Here is a 24,062-nt window from a genome sequence, read left to right as displayed (position 1 = left end):
GAAGTTTACCGGCAGCCGGGCGCCGGGAAGGGCAAGGAAAGGCGCGCGACACTTCCCGGGCCCCGCCCCTCCCTCGTTCCTCCCGCCCCCGCCAGCTACTAGCCAAGCTCCTCCTCCGGCGGTAGCCCCGCCTTCCCCGCCGCGCCGAGGCGCGCCGCGGCTTCCTTCCAAAACCCGGAGAAGTGGAGTCTGCGCTGCGCACGGCCCTTCGTAACCGTAGTGTGGCCGAGCGGGTCCAGGCTTGTCGACCGGAAACTGGGCCCAGCGCCTGGAGCGGGAAGCCGGCCCCGAGCGGGAGCGGACGCGCCCCGGGTCTGCGCGAGTGAGCGTACCGCGGGCCCCGGCAGCTCGGGCCCGTAGAGCTCCCTCGCCTCTAGGACGCGGGGCGCTAGGCCGCGGCGGTAGGATCCCCCCGCTCGGAGGCAGTTCCCCTCCCACCCTCGCAGTGGCTGGGTCCCGGGCCTCCAGCCTGAACCCGGCGCCCCGCCTTCCCCGTCTCCTAGCAGCGCGGTGACGTGCGGGCGCCTTTGGGAGCCGGGCTGCGGGCGGGGTGAGGGGCCAACGCCCGAGGGGAGGGCCTGGGAGCGCGCCACCCGAGGGATCTGGCAACTGGGACGCCGCGCCGCCCCCACTTCCCTGCCGGAGCCGGTTCCGTTTCGCCATTTGAGGACCTTGAGTTCCCGAGTTCTTCCCTGCTGACCTAGAGCCGTCCCTCTCCCCACCTTCTTGACATTCGCGGAGACTTGGGATAGTAATTCTAGAACTCCAGTTGCATTTTTGTTGGAATTATTCTGGAAAAATTGGACCTGGTAATTTTTCCTAAGAATTTTTTTTTAGAAAAATGTATATTAGTATATTTAATAGGCTCAAAATTAAGTTAAAAGCGTTTCACAACCCACAGTAATTTCGCAGAAACATTTCTGGTGGAAATAGGCATAGCGGTGGTTGAGAGCTTGCGCTCTGGAGCCAGAATTGCCTGGATTCTGACACTTGAGAATGGTGTGAGCTTGGACAAGCCGTTATAATAGAATACATAATGCAGCATGATAAATAGCTATGTATGTGGAGGAATGGGGGTTGCTAACCTACTTTCCAAGCTTGTGAAGATAAAGTTAACAGGTGAAGCACTAAGCCCTTTGGAATGTAGACAGATACATACAGGTTACTTATGACATCAAAATAGCATTTTTCTCTATGCTTTGTGGTTTTGATTTTAAAGATTCCAATTGTGAAGTATTTCTGCTGTTTTGGGAAATGTCATAAAAGGATTTGCTCTGGAATTTCTATAATATTTGGCATTTTAAAGTGCAGGTAGTCAGTAAACAGCGGTAGGCTGTAGGCACAAGGCTGTGCTAAGCAGTATGCAAGGTTTCACCACTCCCATGTGTAAGGAAAAGAGGCTGTTTTTTTTTCACCAGAGGAAATTTATGAATGGCAGAAAAGCTTGCTCTAAGTAGTGTCATGATGACTTCCTCTATTCTTTCAGGCAAAGCCCAGGGACCCTAGGCTGACTCCAAGATAGCCGGACTTTATATGTGAATTTTATTCTTCACTGGGGTAAAATAAATCTCCTGATAAAATTTCCTTAACAGAATTTTGGAAGATGTTTGTTCCAAGATCTCTAAAAATCAAGAGGAATGCCAATGATGACAGCAAAAGTTGTGCAGCTAAGAAAATGAAACCAGATGCAGAAGACCTTCAGCTGGATGAAGGCAGAGAGGATCCAGCTGATGCTTTAGTTGCAGAAGAGGCCACGGCATCCGACCGGCACAGCGCAGAACCGTGCCCTTTCCCAGGTCCAGCTGGCCAGTTGGCTGAGGTTTGTTTGGTTGGACCTGAGCAGGACGCCAAGGATAGAGATCTTTCTGAAGAGCCTGTCAAGTCATTTTCCAAAACACAGCGCTGGGCAGAACCTGGGGAACCTGTCTGTGTTGTCTGTGGTCGTTACGGAGAATACATCTGCGATAAGACAGATGAAGACGTGTGTAGTTTAGAGTGTAAGGCCAAACATCTTCTACAAGTAAAGGAAAAGGAAGAGAGGTTAAAGCTCAGCAATCCGCAGAAAGCTGATTCTGAGCCCGAGTCTCCCCTTCATGCTTCTTATGTCTATAAAGAACACCCCTTTATTTTGAACCTTCAGGAAGACCAGATTGAAAATCTTAAACGGCAGCTAGGTATTGTAGTTCAAGGGCAAGATGTCACCAGACCTATTATTGACTTCGAGCATTGTGGTTTCCCTGAGGCCTTAAATCTCAACCTGAAGAAATCAGGCTATGAAGTTCCAACCCCCATCCAAATGCAGATGATTCCAGTGGGACTCCTGGGAAGAGACATCCTGGCCAGTGCGGACACCGGCTCTGGAAAAACAGCTGCTTTTCTTCTTCCTGTTATCACCCGAGCTTTATGTGAGGTAAGAGTTCACATGTGTTACTCTCAGAAACAAGTCAGGGACATACCAAGTTGCAGCCTTGATTATGTTAAAGCTGCAAACTGAACTATAATCTGAGTCATTAGTGCTCCTAGTGATTTGGCTTCTGATGATAGTTTATATGAAAAACATAATTTTAGGGTATTTTCCTTTAAAAAATTTTTTTTTTAATGTTTACTTTTGAGCACGAGCGGGGGAGGGGGAGAGAGAGAGACAGAGACAGAGACGGAGACAGACACAGAGTCCGAGGCATGCTCCAGGCTCTGAGCTGACAGCACAGAGCCTGATGTGGGGCTTGAACTCAAGGGCCCATGAGATCATGACCTGAGCTGAAGTTGGATGCTTAACCAACTGAGCCACCCAGGTGCCCTGGAATTTTACTTTGATTAGATTGAACCAAAGATCTTTCCCTTGAAGGTCTTAAAAATTGCCCTCCTTACAAAATATTTTCTTTTCAACAAATTTTCTATTTAAGAAGTAAGCTTTTGCTTTGGGGGAAAAAAATCCTGCTGACTGGATGACCTACAATTTTTGTGTCAATTTAGCCTCCTTGGATTTTGTGTTTTGAAAAAACTGATTTATACCGAAGTTAGAACACTATCGTAGAGTTCAAAAGATACCCTTAGAGGTGATTCCTGGTGCATCTTAAAATAATGCTGCCTTACTTTACTTGTTAGTTTATAGTATATAAAGCACCCCCCAACATAATTACTTTAACCAACAATGTTTGCCAAGTTCTATTAAATTTGTGAGGCCTGGAGTAGGGCAGGAAGGGAAACCAGTGCAAACTGTAGGCAAAGAGAGGAGAAGTAAAGAAGGAGAATTTGGGAAACTAAGAATTGTAGAAGACAATGCGAGGAAAAAATAAAAGAAAGCACCTCATGTTCAAAATATAGGTAAAACCCACTGGGTGTCCAAAATAGAGCGATAGTGCAGGAAATAGGGCGCTTAGAACAGTCAGTGAACCCACAGGAGAGCCGAGAAGGAAGTCTCAAGGGTGGAATGCCAAACTTTAACCAGATCTTCGGGGTTTTCTCTTCAGAGGAGCATGACTGGAGATTGCAGTCTATTAGACTGGGAGCCAACTTTCTGTTTCCCCCACTTTCCTGTTGTGGGTACCTCTCCCTGGCCCTAGTTTTGATCTTTCATTGTATATCTGTGTTTTATAAGAAATGGATTCAATTGACAGTAATTTGGGGAGGGAACATCTGCAGTGAACAGAAGGCAGGAGGGGGCATATCCAGCTGGGCTGATGGGAACGCTCCTAGCATCACTTTGCAGATTTAGTCCACATCCACAGGAATTAATTGCCAGCGCTTTTAGACTTGTTTTTCCCAATCTTTGCAGAGCAAAACTCCATCTGCACTCATTCTTACACCCACAAGAGAGTTAGCCATTCAGATAGAGAGCCAAGCCAAGGAACTGATGAGTGGGCTGCCACGCATGAAAACCGTGCTCCTGGTGGGGGGCTTACCCTTACCCCCGCAGCTGTACCGTCTTCGACAGCATGTTAAGGTAAGCACCGACTGGGTAAAATGCCTTTGAAATGTATTATAAGCAGTATGGGAGCTGGCTGTTTTGTTTATGTTTTGCCCTTTATGAACTTACAAGTGTGATTTTAGTTTAAACCCTTTTTTCTTAACTTTATTTATTTTGAGGAGGTGGGTGGCAAGAGAGAGAGGCAGAGAGAGAATCCCAAGCAGGCTCTGTGCTGCCAGCAAAGAGCCCAGTGCAGGGCTCGACCTTATGAACCGTGAGATCATGACCTGAGCTGAAATCAAGGGTCCGGACACTTAACTGTCTGAGCCACCCAGGTGCCCTTAGATTAGCCTTTAAATTCTTGCCGAGTAAGCCTTAATTTTTTCTGAAGCTTTTATAAAAGTAAATCTTTTACTTTTCTTAATGTATATTTATTTATTTCTGAAAGAGAAGAGAGAGAGAGAGAGAGAGAGAACGAGAACAGAGGAGGGGCAGGCGAGAGGGAGAGAGAGAATCCCAAGCAGGCTCCACGCTATCAGTTTAGAGCCAGATGCGGGGCTTGAACCCATGAACCAGGAGACCATGACCTGAGCTGAAATCAAGACGCTTAACCTACTGAGCTGCCCAGGTGCCCCATAAGTTTGTTTTCTATAAAAAAGGAACCCAGTTTATTGTCTATCATATGCCAAATGCTGTTGGATGTTTTCACATGCATCATCCCATTCAATTATCACATTTGCTCTTGCAGATGGGGTTGGCATATCCGTCTTTTATGGCTGAGAAGTTGAGTCTCAGAAAGCTGGGATTTATCTAAGGTTCCATAGCTAGTATAGAGTGTGATTTCCTTTTTTCTTTTTTAAGTAGGTTCTGTGCCCAGCATGGGGCTTGATCTCACAACCCTGAGATCAAGAGTTGGATACTTTACTGACTGAGCCAGCTAGGTGCCCCTAGAGGAGTGTGATTCCTACAGAGAAGGTGGTGATCACATATAATCACATATGATCACAATACAGTTATAGACTCAGGAAATCAACCTTGATATACTGGAATGCATCAGGAGTTAATGTTGCTGTCATCTACTCCTCAGACCCCATTCATATTTTGTTAATTGTCCCATCACCTTTTTTTTTTTAATAACACAGGAATCCAGTTAAGAATCATATTTTGCATTTAGTTGTCAAGTCTCTCATCTCCTTCAATTGGGAACAGGTCTTCAGTCTTTGCTTTTCTTTCTTTTTTATGATCTTGACACTTTTATGGATTATAAACTGCTTACTTTGAAGAAGGCCCCTCAACTGATTAGATTCAAGTTTTGTATGTTTGAAAGGAATATCATAGAAGATATGCTTTGTTCTTTTCATTACATCCTTGTAGATGATACATAATTTCTGTTTGTCCTTGTACTGGTGATATTACCTATAAATTAACCAAAGTTTTATTTTTTCTCTTTGTATTTTGAGGTGTACTTTCATACTGTAAATTTCTTGTGCTTTACACCATTTCAAACGTATTGTAATATATATATATTTCAATCAGTACAGACTCATGATTTCCTATTTCATTTAAAGGATTATAATCTGGGGACACCTGGATGGCTCATTCGGTTAAACGTCCAACTTTTGATTTTGGGTCAGGTCCTGATCTCACAGTTTGTGACTTTGAGCCCCACATCGGGCTTTCTGCTGTCAGCACAGAGCCCACTTCACGTCTGATCCTCTGTCTTCCTCTCTCTCTCTGCCCCTCCCCGACTTGTGCATGTGCACTCACTCTCTCTCTCTCTCTCTCAGAAATAAATGAACATTTAAAAAAAAAAAGGTTCTGTCTCTCCTACCCCTTTCCTCTGCTCTCTTTTTCTCTCTCTCTAAAATTAAAAAAAAATTAAAAAACTAAATAAAGGATTATAATCTGTTATTACCATTATATGTTTTGATTATCCAGTTGTCCCCAATTTGAGCAGTGGAATCAGTGTCAAGTTGGCTTCTTTGTCCTTTTATTATATGCCCATCATTCTTTGAGCACTTCATTTTTTTTCTCTCTGAAGATGTTCATGCTTTCATTGTTCTTTCCTTGCCTCAGCCCTGGTCTCATGCTTTTCCCCCAGGTTGCCCTGATTCCTTTTGTTATAGGATAGTATTTAGAAACCAAGATCTGGGCTCTGGGTTGGGCTCATTGCTATTGCTTTTACTGTTGACTTATCATTACTTCTAGGACCTTCTCAGTGAATAGAGGGAGGGAATTACTCCATAAGTGGGTATTTCTGCATCTGTGTTTATGAGTTCATGTCGATACTTCCAACTCTAATTAAACACGAGATTTATCATTAAGGGGTCTCCATATTTGTAACCCTGGCAGTGAGAATCTTGCTACCCATTATCTTTTATGGAGTTATTTTCTTGATCGATCCTCCTCTGTGTAACCACTTGCCCATTCTCATCTCTGTCCCCTGCCCCATAGAGACGCCTTCCTTACTAGACTCCACCCTGCACCTTCTTCCCCCACTGAGACTACGGCACCCTGTGCAGGGCCACCTTTCTGTGGAGGTCCCCTTGTCACCCTCCTACCTCTCCACTCCCTATGCTGGGCATGACCTTCACAGACGCCCTCTGAGAAAACCTGTCCGTTCAAGGGGCGCCTGGGTGGCTTGGTCAGTTACACATCCGACTTCAGTTCAGGTCATGATCTCATAGTTCCTAAGTTTCAGCCCTGCATCAGGCTTTCTGCTGTCAGTGCAGAACCTGCTTTTGATCCTCTGTCACCCTCTGTGTTCCTTTCCTGCTGGTTCTCCTCCCTCTCCCTGTTTCTTCTAAAAACAAATAAACATTTCAAGAAAAAAAATCGTTCAACAAAGTGATCTTTCAGAAGTCAAGGCAAAATAGAGACCTTTTCAGACGAACAAAGCTGAGAGAGTTTTTTTACCAATAGATTATCTAAAGGAACATTAAACTAAGATATTTTGCACATGAAGAATATGATTCAGGAAAGGAAGGTGTGGGATCAAAGAAAGAATGGTAAACAAAGAATATAGTAAGCATGTGGATAAGTATAAACAAATATTGACTAAATAAAAAGTAATCATCGACAATCTGTGGGTTTAAAAGAAGAAGAAAGAAAATACTGGCCAATTGTAACCTATAAGTACAGGAAGGTTGTGATTGGTGTAAATCAATTGCCCTTTATTGTTTAAGAAAAAGGTAAATACATCAGTTAACTTTTGACTTTATTAAGTTCATAAATGTTTGTTAAAATTCAAGGGAAGCACTAGAAGAATGGGGGGAAAATTTTATAACTTCCAAACCAGCAGAAGAGGGGAGAAGTGGAAGAGGAATAGAAGGAAATGAATTCAGTTCAGAATAATTAAAATGGATTTAAATGTTTATGGTATTTCTGAAGAAGCTAAGCAGAGCTCTAGAGTTCTGTGGATACAGATCCTTACAACCGTGAAATTTTATCATTCTCCATGATCTTACCATTGTGTTAGGGTGTCCTTGAAAAGTGGAATAAAATTGAGTTTATTAGATCATTTCTAACTCAACTATACTTTATGCCAGGCATGTCTCATTTAATTCTTCCAGTAATTATTATTTCCATTTTATGAATGTGCGAACAGCGGCTCACACCATTTATTAAGTGCTAGAGCTAAGACTCCTACTGAAGTTTGACTAAACAGCCCCTACTTTAAAAAAATTTGTTTTAAATTTTTAATGTTTTTTATTTATTTTTGAGAGACAGAGACAGCACAAGTAGGGGAGGGTCAGAGAGAGAGAGAGGGAGACACACAATCCAAAACAGGCTCCAGGCTCTGAGCTAGCCACCAGCACAGAGCCCGACGTGGGGCCCAAACCCATGAACGATGAGATCATGACCTGAGCCGAAGTCAGACCTTAAGCGACTGAGCCACCCAAGCACCCCTAAACAGCCCCTACTTATAGCCACTCCTTCAACGTAATATTATAAAACTGTGAAGAGCCTTAAGCAACTTTAGAAATCATTGTGCCCAACCCTTTCATTTAAAGCGAAATAGCAGGTCCAAAGAGGTTCAGGGATTTGCACTTGTTTACAGAGCCAAATAGCGGTCAGCCTGCCTGCACGCCCTTCCTGGTCTGGTCTCTGCCTGGTTTCAGGCTTCATCCAAGTCTTTCTTCCCCTCTTTCACCTCATGGAAGCCTCGGTGGCCTTCCAGCTTCAGAAGGTTCTTGGATGTTTTCCTCTACCTGGTCCTCTCCTTGCCAACTGCTACTACTTCTGTGTTAGGGTTTAGCTTATATGTTAGCTGGGACTGGATAGATGCCTCCATTTATTGGATACCATTCTGACCTCAGGGGCATTTATGTGTTTTATCTGTTCCTTCCTTTGTGTTACGAGTTTCATGAGAGCAGAGGCTACGTCTGACTTAGTCATCATTGAATTCTGAGCACCTAACCCCAGTGACTGGCACATATTAGCCACTCAGTAAGTACAGATAGAAAGAACGAATGAAGGAAGAAATATTATCTAATTTCTTTTTCTTTTTTATTCAGGTGATCATTGCAACTCCTGGGCGACTTCTGGATATAATAAAACAGAGCTCTGTAGATCTCCGTGGTATAAAAATTGTAGTCGTAGATGAAGTAAGTAGTGTTGTTTAGAACATTAGTCACTTGATTTTATATAGTTTATGAAAAATACATTATAGTTATATAATTTCACCTTGTGTTCAGGCATTTTCTCCCCAAAGGAAAAAACGTTTAGGGATTCTTTTTAATCGCAGTGGTCATTCTTTTTTTTTTTTTTTTTTTAATGTTTGTTTATTTTTGAGAGAGAGAGAGAACCTGAATTGGCGAGGGGGAGAGAGAGAGGGAGATACAGAATCTGAAGCAGGCTCCAGGCTCTGAGCTGTCAGCACAGAGCCTGACACAGGGCTCAAACTCACAGCCTGTGAGATCATAACCTGAGTGGACACTTAACCGTGACTGAGTCACCCAGGTGCTCCTAACTGCAGTGGTCATTCTTAAGCTAGTTCCTGTGTAGCACTGCAACTACCCTAAGGTATGGTGCACCGAAAATAAACCACACTCATAAATAAAATTAGTTGTCTTTTCCTTATTGACAGAAAACAGCTGTTTTCTGAAAATCCAACAGGCACTATATTCTCAGTGGTAAATTTTTTAAGCATTTGTCGCTGGCTATCATTTGTCTACAAACATAAACGAATCAGTGGCAAATAACTATTAACAGGGATTTTGGAAGTAGCTAAGAATGCTTAGTTGGATGACCTTTTATATTTTTTTCTATGTGGTCATAGTCATCTGTGGTTGTGATTTCCAGTAGTGTACGTAGGGCATATAGGCATTTTTATGTTTTTGGTTTGCTTATGACGTGAAATAAATATGTCAGGATCCGATGATATTCCACCCCATGAGCAAGCATGAGGACGCAAAACCACGTGTCAGCCCAGGCTGCACAGGTGCCAGTCCTGCCTGCAGGGCGTTGCACGTCTGCCTTCACACATGTCCCAGCAGTGGTGACAGAGCAGAGGCTCAGCAGGGATCACAGATGTGGGGTCTGGGTGCTGACCTGTGATGGCAACCTGGCCTGCCTTCTGTGGGGCCCAGTAAGCAGCAGTGGGTGCCACGGGTGTGGGGAGAACACCTGGAAAGGACCACAAGACTGGGATTTGAGGCTTTACTCCTCCTACTGTGGGATGCTGGCCAAGTCATTTAATCTTCCAGACGTTGTGAAAATGTCTCATAGACTGAAAAGTCCTGTTAAAATGTAAAATAATGTTATTCAATCCTTTATTCTTTTTTTCTGTTTTCTTCCTTACATATTTACTTTTTTTTTTTTCAGTGAGAATAAGTTCTACTCCCTTAGGAAATTTTGCTTGTACAGTACAGTTTTACCAACTATGGTAACCACATTATGCACATCAGACCGTATCTGTTTTATAACTGATAGTTTTTGCCCTATTATCCCAAACCACTTCCTTTTTCACCCACCTTCCAGCCGCCGGCAATCATTTTTCTGTGAATTTCTATGAACTTGACTTTTATTTTCTTATTTTTAAATTTTTTAAATTATACGTATGAGTACTATATACAGTATTTGTCTTTTTCTGTCTGGCTTACTTAGTTCAGTGCCCTCCAGGTCCATCCATGTTACTAAAAATGAAAGAATTTTAAGTCTAAACAGTATTCCATTGTGTATATATACACCACGTTTTCTTTATCCATTCATCTGCCAATGGACACAGGTTGTTTCCATACCTTGGCTGTTGTGAGCTGGTTATTCAGTCCTTTAAAATTTTTTTTTATGTCTTTATTTTTGAGACAGAGAGAGAGACAACGCCAGCAGGGGAGGGTCAGAGAGAGAGGGAGACACAGAATCCGAAGCAGGCTCCAGGCTCTGAGCTAGCTGTCAGCACAGAGCCCGACGCGGGGCTCGAACCCACGAACTGTGAGATCATGACCTGAGCCGAAGCCGGCTGCTTAACCGACTGAGCCACCCAGGCGCCCCTATTCAGTCCTTTAAAAGGTGCTACTAAGGGGTGCCTGGGTGGCTCAGTCAGTTGAGCATCCGGCTTCAGCACAGGTCATGATCTTACGGTTTGTGGGTTTGAGCCCCACGTCAGGCTCTGTGCTGACAGCTCAGAGTCTGGAGCCTGCTTCAGATTCTGTACCTCCCTCTCTCTCTCTGACCCTCCTCTGCTCACGCTGTCTCTCTCGGTCTCTCAAAAATAGATTAAAAAAAAAAACATTGAAAAATATTTTAAAAGGTGCTACTAAGTCCGCATTTTCCTGGTGTGCCTTTTGGTTCAGCTGATTCATTGCATTGGATTATCATCAGACTTCCTGGCACCCTGCAAGTATGAACGGGCATCCCATTGTTGGTAAGCCCATGTTCTTAAGTTCTTGCCATCTTGTGAGCCTGAGAAGTGGATCATCACATAGATTTTTAAATTTCCGTTCCTGTTTGCGTCTCTTCACACTTTCATCTTCGCCAATTAATAGGGTTTCACAGAGCATCTCAGTGCTGTGCTCAGAATACAAAAGGAGTATTCATTCAGCAGACCTGTACTGAGTGCTCGTTATGTCCAGCCTCTGTCCCAGCTCCTCAGCTTTTAAGGAAATGAGCTGGTAAACAAAATAATTGGTCACGTCCTAAAACTGAAGTCGGCATAGAAGTACTATTCAGAGTCCGTGGCTCTGAAGACTTCCATCAGTCCTCCAGGTAGACTTTAGGCCTTCTTTCCTCCCTGACCTGTATGTAGATTGGCTGGCTCTAGGTAAGTTTGGATGGCATCACATAGAAATTTTAAATACTATTGAGGCCTACAAAGTACTGAAATCTTATTGGAGAAAAAGACATACATACTTCAATAAAGCAAGAACATTATCAAACGTATATACTGAAAAACAAAAGTACTAACTAAAATGGGCAATGTAGGCCAGGGAATGGCAAACTCCTGCTGTAAAGGACCGGATAGTATTTTAGGCTTCAGGGGCTACTTGGTCTCTGTTGTAACTACTCGGTACAACCATAGACAGTAGGTCAGTACATGGGTGTGACTGTGTTCCCATGTAGCTATTTACAGAAGCACATACAGGCCTGTGTTTGCTGACCCCTGATAGAAGCTGTTAGTAAAATAATAGGACTATGTATAATAAGCTGATTTTTCAGGGCAATTAAGGTCGAGAGAAATGAGACATCGTGTGAATTGGCACTCTAAAAAATGGGCTCTCCGAGGTAATGGGATTTGACCTGATCATCCACAGATGGAAAAGGATTTAGAAAATTGGAGAGTGTATCGAGTATTCCAGGTGAAGGAGCTAACATAGGCAGAGCCGGAAAGGCCAAGCACATGCACAGAGAGACCAGCAGCTTGGTGTTCTCCCTGAGAAATAATAGGAAGTAAAGTTGGGTAGTTAGGGTGGGGTCAAATTATAGAGGGCCTTGAGAGGGAGTAGGAGGACTTTGGATTTGATGTGGGAAACAATGAGGCTTTCTAAATTATTGATTTGGGGTGTCATGAGTAGAAAGTGGTCGTTTAGCAAGGTTATTCTGCTGCTCCATGCAAGAGAAATTAAAGAAGAAAGAGTCTGGGACAGAATGGCTAGCAACCCAGACAGGTGAGTAGGGTCAGGGACAGGGTGGAGGCAGTGGGAGTCATGAGTACATCTGAGAACCACTGTAAATCATTCATGATCTTCTGATGACTGAATCTGAGGGAAGATGGAGAAGAAGGGGGTTGAAGTGATTACATAAACGCCGGTTGTGCCTTTAATTTTAAGTAAAGGGCAAGTGGGTAAGAGTTGGAGCTTGGCAATCATATTTGAGTTTTGTTTTAGAAATGTCAAGTTTTTTATGAATGATGGATGAAATGCTGTGTGGACATGAGAAATGCACACCAGCATCCATGGGGCACACTGGTTTCTCTAAGGGAGGAAGGTTAGAGAGAGACAAAAACTGGGGCTAAGTGTCTGCTTGTGGAGTTGGAAGATGAGTCTGTAAACACGATGTAGTCTGAGAGACCAGGAAGGAACTGAGAACAGTCCCTGAAAAGAGAGGTCAGTGTTCCAAGAGGAGGATGAAGGTACAGGAATAGTTAGGCAAGAAAACCAAGATAATTCCTTTAGAATTAGAAAAATCTGTTCCCTGTCTTCCATGTACCTACTCTTTGGCCTAGAATTCTCTCCCACCCCAGCTACCTGCTCTTCCGTCATGTGTCCATGGCTCTGAAACCTTCCATCAGTCCCCTAGATAGACTTTAGGCCTTCTTTCCTCTCTGCTCTGTTGACTGATATATGGACTTTATTATTTCTCTTATGTTTCTTGCTTTATCTCAGTAACCAACCAGTGTTTGCCCAAGTTTCCCTAATGGTAAGAATCACCCAGTGTACTCAGTGAATGTAATAATAGAAGACTAGACGTCTTCCTTGGATACTCTGATTTGGTAGGTCTGAGTTGGAGTCTGGGAATATTTAAAAACTCATTCTGAGTGATCCTTATCTGTAAGGAGAGTTGGGACACAACTGACTAGCAAGCTGCCTGACAGTGCTTTTTCAGTGCTTAGAAGTGATGAATGCTTGTTTGTTTATCAGACGCATTTTTAGGGCTCTTTACATGTTAGAAACTGTCCTTGGTTTTGAGGATGCAATGGAAAGTGAGATAAGTTATGACAGATGTATGTGCACAGGTAGTGTGACAGAGACAACAGGGGAGTTTTCTGAGGTTGGTATGGGCGGAGGGCTCTCTGAGTGACATTTATGCTGAGATCTGAATGAAAGGAGCCAGCACACAAAGATCCATCTGGAGGAACGCCTGCTTCCGTCAGCCTTCAGCCAGTATGTAGGAGCTGATGTGGGAGTGATCATGGGGTAGTCGGGGACAGAAAGTGGGGTGGTGTAGCAGGGTCGTGGGGTGTGAGATGGGGGCGTGGTAGGCGATGAAGTCAGAGAAGTGGATGAGGATGAAAACTGGAGGACTTTAGGCTGTGCGTAACAGTTGGATTTTATTCTACGTGTGATGGGAAATTACTGGAGGATTTAAACAGGAGTAACAGATCTGACTGATGTTCTAGAAGATTCTGGGTGCTTGAGGTGGATGGCTTCTGGTGTGGGGATGACGGGATGAGGAGGAGTCTTACAAATGTGAGCTGGAGAGAAGTAGCTGGATGTGGGACGTGTTAGTGTAAACAGATTAGATGCAGGGAAGCTTGGATGAGAAGGGAAACTGAGGGAACTTATTTCTGACGGCCGATATTCTGAACTAGGAGAAGCAAGGTCATCTGAGATGAAGGGGGCTAAGTGGGATTATTAAGGAAAAGGAGGGGATGTTTGCAAGACATAGCATGTGTGTGCGCATGTGTGCGTGCTCTGTGTCTCATAGTAAATTGAACCATTGAGACTTAACATGCTGTGGACGTGGTCCCAAGTGTTTTATATGTTTCATCCTCATAACATATCCTCATTAATCCTCCTAACAGTCTTAAGTGAGGCAAAACATGAGAGACTTTTGAATGCTGAGCACAAACTGAGGGCTGAAAAGGGAGGGGGGAAGGGGAAAGGGGGTGAGGGTCATAGAGAGGGGCACTTGTGGGAAAGAGCACTGGGTGTTATATGGAAACCAGCTTGGTGATAAATTATATAAAAAAATGAAAAAAAACAGGCTTATGGGGTAGTTACTATTATTATTCCCATTTGTAACAGGAAAAACTGAGGCTACAGCCATTCATTAACTTGGTTAATTTAAGGTCATAGGTAGAGTCGGGATCAAACCCAGACCATCATGATTATTTTAGATTTTTAAATGCCACAGGAAATATATTAAAATGAGCGTTTAGACTTTAATAGTATGTTAGTGGATGCTTAAAAATACAATGCCTTAGTCTAAATACTCTAAAATAGGGGTGCCTGGGTGACTCAGTCGGTTAAGCATCCGGCTTCGGCTCAGGTCATGATCTGTTCGTGGGTTCGAGCCCCACTCGGGCTCTGTGCTGACAGCTAGCTCAGAGCCTGGAGCCTGTCTTCAGAGTCTGTACCTCCCTCTCTCTGTGACCCTCCCCTGCTTGCGCTGTCTCTCTCTGTCTCTCAAAAATAAATAAAATAAAATAAAATAGTTAAAGATCTTACTTTTCAAAAATTATAGATACCTAGATTGTATTTAAAAATCAAGACAGCCTTAATCTTTATTATTTTAAAGCAGCATTAACTTAAAATGTTTTCTGTTTGCTTAGTAAGACATACATTTTTTTAAGACCAGTAATACAGAAGTATATACAGAAGTGGAAGCCCCCAACATTAAATATATTTATTTAATATTTTATTATAAATATACATCCATGGTAAAAAAAAAAAAAACTTTGCAAGAAGCTATAAAATGAAAAGTTAAATTGCATCCCCCTTCCACAGCCTACAAGACTTCTCCACAGAGTCAACAATTAAGTTTCTTCAGCGTATACACGACTGGTATCACGTTACATAGTGTTCTGTACTTTGCTTTTTTCCTCCTGCAGTGATTCATTATCATCCAGTAAAAGGCTTTCCAGCCATAATTAATGATACCATACGGTTGGATTATGTGGATCTACCATAATTTATTTACCTAATCCTCTACTGATAGATATTTAGGATAGATACATTTTTTGCCACTCTTAATAATGTCATAAAAACCTTTGTATATCATTGAAAACCTGTAATTACCCAATATATAATTTTATATAAATATATATTTTCCCAATTTATCCTTTATCTTTGGACATTGTGGTATAGTCTTCTGTGTAAAACTTTTTAATTTTTATGCTCCTAATCATGTCAGTTTTTCCCTTGGATGGTCCAGGGTTTTCATGTTGAGTAGGACTAACTTGAAAATGATTTTATTTTAGGCTGATACCATGTTAAAGATGGGCTTTCAACAGCAAGTGCTTGACATTTTGGAAAACGTTCCTAATGATTGTCAGACCATTTTGGTTTCAGCTACAATTCCAACTAGCATAGAACAACTAGGAAGCCAGCTTCTGCATAATCCTGTGAGAATTATCACTGGGGAAAAGAACCTGCCTTGTTCCAGCGTGCGCCAGATTATTTTGTGGGTAGAAGAACCAGCCAAAAAGAAAAAATTATTTGAAATCTTAAATGTGAGTAGCTAAGCAGGCAACCCTGTTTTGCATTTTCCACAGTCCTTAAGGTCATGATTTTTAGATGCAGCCTTTGGGGAATTTAGTATAGATATTTAATAATAAATTGCTGTAACTCAATTCTGTGGGGATCAAATAAATATTTATTTTTATAAGCATGCTGTATGGATACAGAGTTGCCTTTTCTTTTCCAAATTATAGAAAGATATTTAAATATCAAGATTATTATTAAGTAATATTCTTTTGTTTCAAAATTGTTTAGTAGTTTTATATATCCGGTTAAAGACACATTCTTTCTTGATCATTCTGTCCTCAGGAAATAGAATTTTTTAGCAGTAACTTGTTTAAACAGAAATTTGTTAAATGGGTGATATGCATAAATACAGTTACTTAAAAATAAAGTATTAAGTTAAATATGTTTGTATTTACTCAGGAACATTATTTAAAATTTTAAATTGCACTCAAAATTTTAAAATTATTTTTGCAATATTAATGAAGTGCTGGAGACACGTGAATAGTAGTGCCTCTGTTTGTGCATATTTTAAAGAAAACACTCATTTGAACACTCACTTTTTCCCTGTAAGCCTGTTGATAACTAGCTTATACTAATGCTTTCAGAAAAACTTCCCATTGTAAATCATGTTGTATGAATAATTGTAAATACATGTTTTTCATTTTTCAGGATAAGAAGCTCTTCAAGCCTCCAGTGTTAGTATTTGTGGACTGCAAGCTGGGAGCAGACCTGCTAAGCGAGGCCGTGCAGAAGGTCACTGGTCTGAAGAGCGTGTCCATACACTCGGAGAAGTCACAGACAGAGCGGAAGAGCACTTTGAAGGTTTGACACTCAGCATTCTGTTTTCAAGGGACCCCCGTATTCCCAGCTGGTTTTTAAAGCAGACCTTTTCCTAACGACTACAAGAGCGTCAGGCAAGCAGCACCTGTCAGCTCATTATTCCTCTTGCTCAGGCTTCTGTGTTTTGGGAGCAGTAAGCCTGTTCCCTACAGGCTTATCTACTAAATAGATTACTAATTCAGAATCTACCGTTTCTGAAATCAGGTCAGTTTAGACTGGGGCAGAGCAGTAGTTCACTCTTGGAAAAGTTTGCCTGAGTCATTAAGAGAAAAATTATGGAGTTGGGGTGGAGGAGAGGTGGTGGGGGCAGTTGCAAAGAAATTAAACCACACAGATTTCTCAGGTATATGAAGACCTTTACTTACTGAAAAGATACTGTGACAACAATATTTAACAAAGTATTAAAAACAGTATCTGAATTAGATAAAACCACATAAGATAAATTCTGAATAATGAAGTTTGTTGCTTTCCGGGGAAGGGATTACTTGAAGGAGACTATGAAGTTGTGGTGAGCACCGGGGTTCTGGGACGAGGCCTAGACTTGATCAGTGTCCGGCTGGTTGTCAATTTTGATATGCCTTCGAGCATGGATGAGTACGTGCATCAGGTAAAGAGATTTTATGTTTCCTCAAGTTCTCTTGGGCAAGGTGTTATCGGTAGGGTGGTAACTAAAAAAAAAAAAACATTTTGGGATTCCCGAGTGGCTCAGTTGGTTTAGCATCTGACTCTTATTTTGGCTCAGGTCATGATCCCAAGGTTGTGTTTTTCTTTCTTTCCTTCTGCCCCATCTCCCTGCTTGCTCTCTCTTCTCTAAAATAAAATAAGTGAAAAAAAAGCAAGACAATATGCTAAAAAAGAGAGAAAAAATAAGTTTTATCATATACCTAAAAAAACTTTGTATAGTTTTGCTTTTTAAGCATATATGTATAAAAGCTAAATTTTGTTTTTAAAAAATACATGTATTCCTAAAATGGATTAAAAAAAATAATTGGAGTGTTGCTTGGGTGGCTCAGTCAGTTAAGCGTCCAACTTTGGCTCAGGTCATGATCTCATGGTTCTTGAGTTTGAGCCCCCCACATTGGGCCCTGTGCTGACAGGTGTAAGCCTGGAACCTGCTTCAGATTCTGTGTCTTCCTCTCTGTCTGTCCCTACCCTGCTTACACTCTGTCTCTGTCTCTCCCTCTCTCTCTCTCAAAAATAAACATTAAAAAAGGGTTTTTTTTAAATAACTGGAACTAACCTAAAATATCTGTTTAAAACAATTTTAAGTAGTTGGCTTTGTTTTTTGGGGTTTTTTAAAATTTCCTTTATATTTCTTACATAATGAGCATATTAAATGGCTTTTATAATCGGGGAAAAAAAGACTTTGTTTTATGTTGTTCTATCTTGCCAAAATAAAATTGATCTGATAAAGTATTTGTTTTTTAGGAATCTTGTCTTCATCTCTTTTTCATATCCTTATTTGCTCTAGTCTTTCACCTATTAAAGTTTTCTTTCTTTATTTTGCTGCCAAAGATAACAGCAGCTCTTCTTTCTAGCAGGAATAGAGCTTTCTCTTAGCGTCCTGTTATCTCACTGACTGCTACCTGTCTTCCTTCTCTGGCATCACTTACAGACTCTTCAAGTAAAGCCTTTCTGTAATGTTCTTAGAATTACCTCTGAATGCCACATTTACCTGGATCACCCACTGAAACGCTTTTAGTGCCTCTAATGCGTTGTTGCTTTTATTTTTACCTAGACTCAGTGATATAGCAGTGCCCCCCCCACCCCATTTACCTGTGCCTCAGGGAGTTGAGTATTACACAGGAGTTGATTGTTCAAAGACCTGAAATTTATTTTCTTTCAAATTTTTAATAATTTTGGATGCTAATCTTTCTAAAATATTAAAATACTTAAGCTTCTTAAATTGAGTATGCTAATTATAATTATTTAGCTTTTTCTTGCTACCCCAAGATCAACCCTGTGGCTCTCAATTCTTCATGAGTTACCATGCAGGTACCCTGAGCAATGGCCTCAGGGGGTGTTGAGTATGTAGAGTTTCTAACCTCTACTCAGAATGGCCCCATATCCTTCTGCTTTTCTGGTTCTTTTTCTGGGTATTTTTTTGTTGGCTTCAGTAATTGAAGTGTACATATACACAAGAAGAAATAATGTAAATAACAAAAGATATAAAGTGACAACTAAGTCTCTCTAAGGTAGCCCTCCTGTTTTTGAGTAGTTAGGACAGTTAATGGTGCAGAAAATAGAAAATGTATCTTTATGCACCAGTATAGGTGTACCATGTTACACTTCTTACGTAAATGGGACCATATTACACTGAGTGTTCTATGCCTTGCTTTCCTTATTAAATAAATTGTAGGTGTCCTTCCTTATTAGCACACATAATAGATACCATTTAAAAAATACTGGTATGTGTGGAGTGCTTACTATATGGCCAGCCACTGTTCTAAACTCTTTAAATGGTTTTGATTGTTTTTAATTGGGCTTGATCTATTTTCATTGCTGCATGGTAACCTATGGCTTACCTAATTGATTTAGTAAGTCCTTTACAATTTGATGGATAATTAAATATTTCCAATACTCTGTTGTTAAATATGCTGCAGTGACCATCTGAATGTACAGCTGCTCCTCTCATGTGGTATATTTATAACATGGACTTGCCAGAGACTTGCTAGCCAGAGGATATGTGCATTTTATTTTATTGTATTCTGTTTTTATGATTGGTTTTTAAGGATATGTGTATTTTAAGTTATAGTAGGTATTCCCATGTGTTTGCTTTTAACTTGGGGGCAGGGACTTCTGGGCAGATAATTTGGAATTTGTTGAGTCAGGTCTTTTAGAGTTTAGAGACTATTGCAGTTGTGTTTTGAACAACTTATGTTGCAGTATAAAATATCTCAGAATATAGTATGTCTCAATTGATATAACTCCCATGCTATACAACTCACCAGTTGAAAGTACACAATTTACTGGTTTTTAGCATATTCATATAGTTGTGCAGCTATCACTGCAATTGTAGAAAGTTTTTATCATCCTAAAAAGAAACCCCATACCTGTCCCTTCAGCAGTCATTCCCCATTCCTCATCACACACACACACACACACCTTAAGCAACCAGTACTCTGCGGCCTGTCTTTATAGATGTATCTCTTCCCAACATTTTGTATAAATGGAATCATAGGTATATAGTCTTCTCTGCCTTTTTTCACTTATACAGTGTTTTCAAGTTTCACTCATATTGTAGCATATATCAGTACATTTTTTATTGCTACATTATATTCCAAAGATACACCACCTGTCTTTGTTCATTAGTTGCTAGACCTTTAGCATGTTTCTCCTTTTTGTTTACTATTAATAATGCTGTGTGCATCCCTGTACAAGCTTTTTATAAAAAAATTTAATGTTTATTTGAGAAAGAGAGCAAGATACTGTACAAGCAGGGGAGGGGAAGAGAGAGATGGAGACAGAATCTAAGGCAGACTCCAGGCTCTGAGCTGTCAGCACAGAGCCTGATGTGGGGCTTAGACTCCCAAGCCAGGGATCATGACCTGAACCAAAGTTGGATGCTTAACCAACTGAGCCACCCAGAAGCCCCATGTACAAGTTTTTATATGGACATAGGTTTTCATTTCTTATATTTTAATTCCAGTATAGTTAACATTCAGTGTTATATTAGTTCCAGGTCTACGATATAGTAATTCAACAGTTCTGTACTTTGTGTTCATCATGACAAGTGTACTCTTAATTCCCTTCATTTATTTTAGCCATTCCCTTCCCTGCTCTGGTAACCATCACTTTGTTTGTTCTCTATGGTTAAAAGTTTGCTTTTTGGTTTGTCTCGTTTTTCCTTTGTTCATTTGTTTTGTTTCTTAAATTCCACACGAGTGAAATGTTGTGGTATTTGTCTTTCTCTGACATATTTCATTTAGCATTATACTGTCTACATCCACCCATGTTGTTGCAATGAAATGGCAAGATTTCATTCTTTTTTATGACTGAGCAATGTTCCATTATATATACCTACTTCATCTTCCGTATCCCTTCATGTGTGGATGGATACGTGGGCTGTTTTCATACTTTGGCTATTGTAAATAATGCTGCAGGGACACCTGGCTCGCTCAGTCAGTTAAGTGTCTGACTTCAGCTGAGGTCATGATCTCACAGTTCGTGAGTTTGAGCCCCACATTGGACTGTGTGCTAACAGCTCAGAACCTGGAGCCTGCTTCACATTCTGTGTCTTCCCCCGACCCTCTCTCTTGCTTGCTCACTCTGTCTCTGCCCCTCCCCCACTAGTGCTGTCTTCTCTCTTTCAAGAATACATAAAAGTTTAAAAAATTTTTAAATAATGCTGTAATAAACATAGGAGTGCATATATCGTTTTGAATTTGTGTTTTCCTGTTCTTTGGGTAAATACCCAGTACTGGAATTACTTGATCATATAGCAATTCTATTTTTAATGTTTTGAGGGAACTCCATACTGTTTCCCACAGAGGCTACACCAATTTGCATTTCAGCCAGCAGGGCACTCGTGTTACCCTTTCTGTACGTCCTCGCCAGCGTATGTTCATTTTCACTTCTGTTGGGGACACACCCAGGAGAGGAATTGCTGCGTCATACAGTATTTTGTGTGTAACATTTTGAGGAGCTGCTAGACTCTTTTCTAATGTGGCCTCATGATTTTACATTCTCACCAGCAATATATGAGAGTTCCAAATTCTCCAAATCTTTATCAACACTTAATTATTTATGGGTTTTTAAAAAAATTTTTTTAATGTTTTATTTCTTTTTGATACAGAGAGAGACAGAGCATGAGAGGGGGAGGGGCAGAGAGAGAAGGAGACACAGAACCGGAAGCAGGCTCCAGGCTCCAGGCTCTGAGCTAGCTGTCAGCACAGAGCCTGATGTGGGGCTCGAACCCAGGAACGTGAGATCTGACCTGAGCCGAAGCCGGAGGCTTAACCGACTGAGCCACCCAGGCGCCCCTATTTATGTTTTTAAGTATAGCCCTGCTAAGGGTATGAAGTGATAACTCCTTGTGTTTTTGATTTGCATTTCCTTAATGACTAATGAACGTTGTTTCATGTACTTACTGGCCCTTTGTGCATCATCTTTGGAGAAATGTCAGTTTAAATTCTTTGCCCGTTTTGGGTCACCTGGGTGGCTCAATCAGTTAAGTGTCCGACTTTGGCTCAGGTTACATTCTTGCGGTTCGTGGGTTTGAGCGCCACGTCAGGCTCTGTGCTGACAGCTAGCTCAGAGCCTGGAGCCTGCTTTGGATTCTGTATCTCCCTCTCTCTCTCACCCTCCCCTGCTCACACTGTCTCTCTCTCAAAAATAAATAAAACTTTAAAAAATTTGCCCATTTTTTAATTGGGTTGTCCTTTTATTATTTAGTTGTAAAAGTTATGTATTCTAGACGATCCATATTAGATACATGATTTGTAAATATTTTCTTTTTATTAGTTTTTAGTTTTATTGGAAAAATTCACTAACATAATTGAATAAAACAACATTTCTTCTCTTGTGCCCAGTCTCATTCCATAGAGGGGCCATGTTATGTTTTGTTTATGCAATATTAAAAATGTTTTATTTATGCAATATTAAAAATGTTCTATATGAAGGGGAGAGGAGAAAATGGGTGATGGGCATGAAGGAGGGCACTCGTTGGGATGAGCACCAGGTGTTATATGGAAACCAACTTGACAATAAACTATAATTTTTAAAAATGTCCTATATATTAGCAGCAATTATCTAATCATTTAAATATCCTGAATATAGACTTTGTTCTATATTTCAGTTAAGGAGCAGAATGTGTATTTATCTCCCTTCTGAAGAGTTTCTCAGTATATTTGGAGACCAGTGAATTTTGTTCCTTATCATGTATGTCCATCACAAATTTGTGTCCATTTAATTTTATCAAAATGAGAAATAACTTTATGCAAAAATGAATTTGCTTAAATCTCACATTTCAAGGCCCTGAAGCACTCTAAAGTAATTGTCCTCTTGCTCTAAAAGCTGCAGCTTTCAAAAAATTTTCCTTTTACCCTGTCACCCTGTCAACAGTAAGGAACATCTTCATGTCCTTGCCACCCACTCCCACCCCCCACAACTTCCGGAACTGAAACACAAGGTTCACAAACAATACTTACAGGTGTTACATGTGATCACTTTTATATTTTCTTTTTGAGCTATTTCATTAAAAGATGCTGGTGGGCTGCTAGGGATTTACCCAAGGGACACAGAAGTGCTGATGCATAGGAGCACATGTACCCCAGTGTTCATAGTGTCACTGTCAACAATAGCCTAATCATGGAAAGAGCCTCAATGTCCATCCCCTGATGAGTGGATCAAGAAGATGTGGTTTATCTATACGATGGAGTACTACATGGCAATGAGAAGGAATGAAATCTGGCCATTTGTAGCAAAGTGGATGGACCTCAAGGGTGTCATGCTAAGCGAGATAAGTCAGGCAGAGAAGGGCAGATACCATATGTTTGCACTCATAGGTCTAACAGGAGAAACCTAAGAGGACCATAGGGAGGGGAAGGGGGAAAGAGTGGGGGAGAGAGAGGGACACAGATCATGAGAGACTATTGAATACTGAAAACGAACCAAGGGCTGAAGGGGGAGGGGTGATGGTCATGGAGGAGGACACTTGTGGGGAAGAGCCCTGGGTGTTATATGGAAACCAATTTGACAATAAACTATTATAAAAATAAATAAATAAAAAGATGCTGGTGGCAGGCTACTTAAATTGGTTTCACAAAACCCGTGGAGACGTGCAGAGCAAACAAGGCTGTGTGAATGATGCGTGTTAGTCTCAGCAAAGCCTCTTTAAAAACTAACCTTAATTTTCTTGCAAGAGACATTAAGGTTTTAAATGAACATTTTGAAAATGTCATTTGCATTTCATTTCAGGTTGGAAGAGTGGGGAGATTAGGTCAAAATGGAACAGCGATTACTTTCATCAATAACAACTCAAAAAGACTCTTCTGGGATATTGCAAAAAGGGTAAAACCCACAGGGTCCATTCTTCCCCCCCAGTTGCTAAACTCCCCTTATCTTCACGACCAGAAAAGAAAGGAACAACAGAAAGATAAACAGACACAGAATGATCTGGTTACAGGAGCTAATCTTATGGACATTATTAGAAAACATGATAAAAGTAATTCTCAGAAATGACTTGTTAAACCACTGAACAATTTTTTACTGTGAATGTTGTCCATGAAATCTCTGTATATTACTACTATATGGTTTGAATCAATGGGACATGTACATGAAGCAAAAAAAATTTAACATAATTTAAATTTTTAAAATTGAATATCAGATTTATACCACAGTATTGTATTTATTTCCCTGTAGTTCTTGTAAATTAAAATCAGAAAATGAATTGCTAAATAAAGTAAAATTTTTTCTGTGTGTAGACAAAGCCTTTTTTTTTTTTTTTTTTTAATTTTTTTCCTCAATAAATACTCTCGGAGCTGCTGTCAGAGCCAGAAATCCGCACAGCAAGCAGTCAGACTCAGAACGGGGATGGTTTTGTATAGTGGCCCCAGCGCACTCTGGGCACACTGGCACTTGGGTTATTGTTGAATAAATGAATGTGAGGTGGAAACTGGAAGAAATGATTGGTGGTGCTTTAAAAATCAATGTGAAATATCTGTTTTATGTTCAGTTGTTTTCCCTTCAGC

At 41.0% G+C, this 24,062-nt stretch overlaps 1 protein-coding gene across 4 annotated transcripts; it reads left to right on the top strand.

Moving 5' to 3' along the window:
- Positions 1–152: 152 nt before the first annotated feature.
- On the top strand, positions 153–23,723 carry DDX59 (DEAD-box helicase 59). 4 transcript variants are annotated; one of them, XM_029935422.1, is made up of 8 exons: positions 154–809; positions 1,593–2,410; positions 3,776–3,943; positions 8,425–8,514; positions 15,267–15,518; positions 16,201–16,353; positions 16,850–16,978; positions 23,290–23,723. In XM_029935422.1, the coding sequence occupies exons 2-8, from the start codon at positions 1,604–1,606 to the stop codon at positions 23,551–23,553; spliced, it is 1,863 nt and encodes a 620-aa protein (XP_029791282.1). In that variant the 5' UTR covers positions 154–809; positions 1,593–1,603; the 3' UTR covers positions 23,554–23,723. The 4 variants fall into 4 exon arrangements, with proteins under 4 accessions (XP_029791284.1, XP_029791282.1, XP_029791283.1 ...); XM_029935423.1 differs by having other exon boundaries at positions 1,487–2,410; positions 15,342–15,518; XM_029935421.1 differs by having other exon boundaries at positions 1,487–2,410.
- The last annotated feature ends 339 nt before the right edge of the window (positions 23,724–24,062 follow it).

This window comes from Suricata suricatta, chromosome 3, assembly GCF_006229205.1.
Source record: "Suricata suricatta isolate VVHF042 chromosome 3, meerkat_22Aug2017_6uvM2_HiC, whole genome shotgun sequence".
Classification (NCBI taxonomy): Eukaryota; Metazoa; Chordata; class Mammalia; order Carnivora; family Herpestidae; genus Suricata; species Suricata suricatta.
The sequence above is the reverse complement of the archived record's forward strand: the minus strand, read 5'-3'. Positions and strand labels throughout refer to the sequence as shown.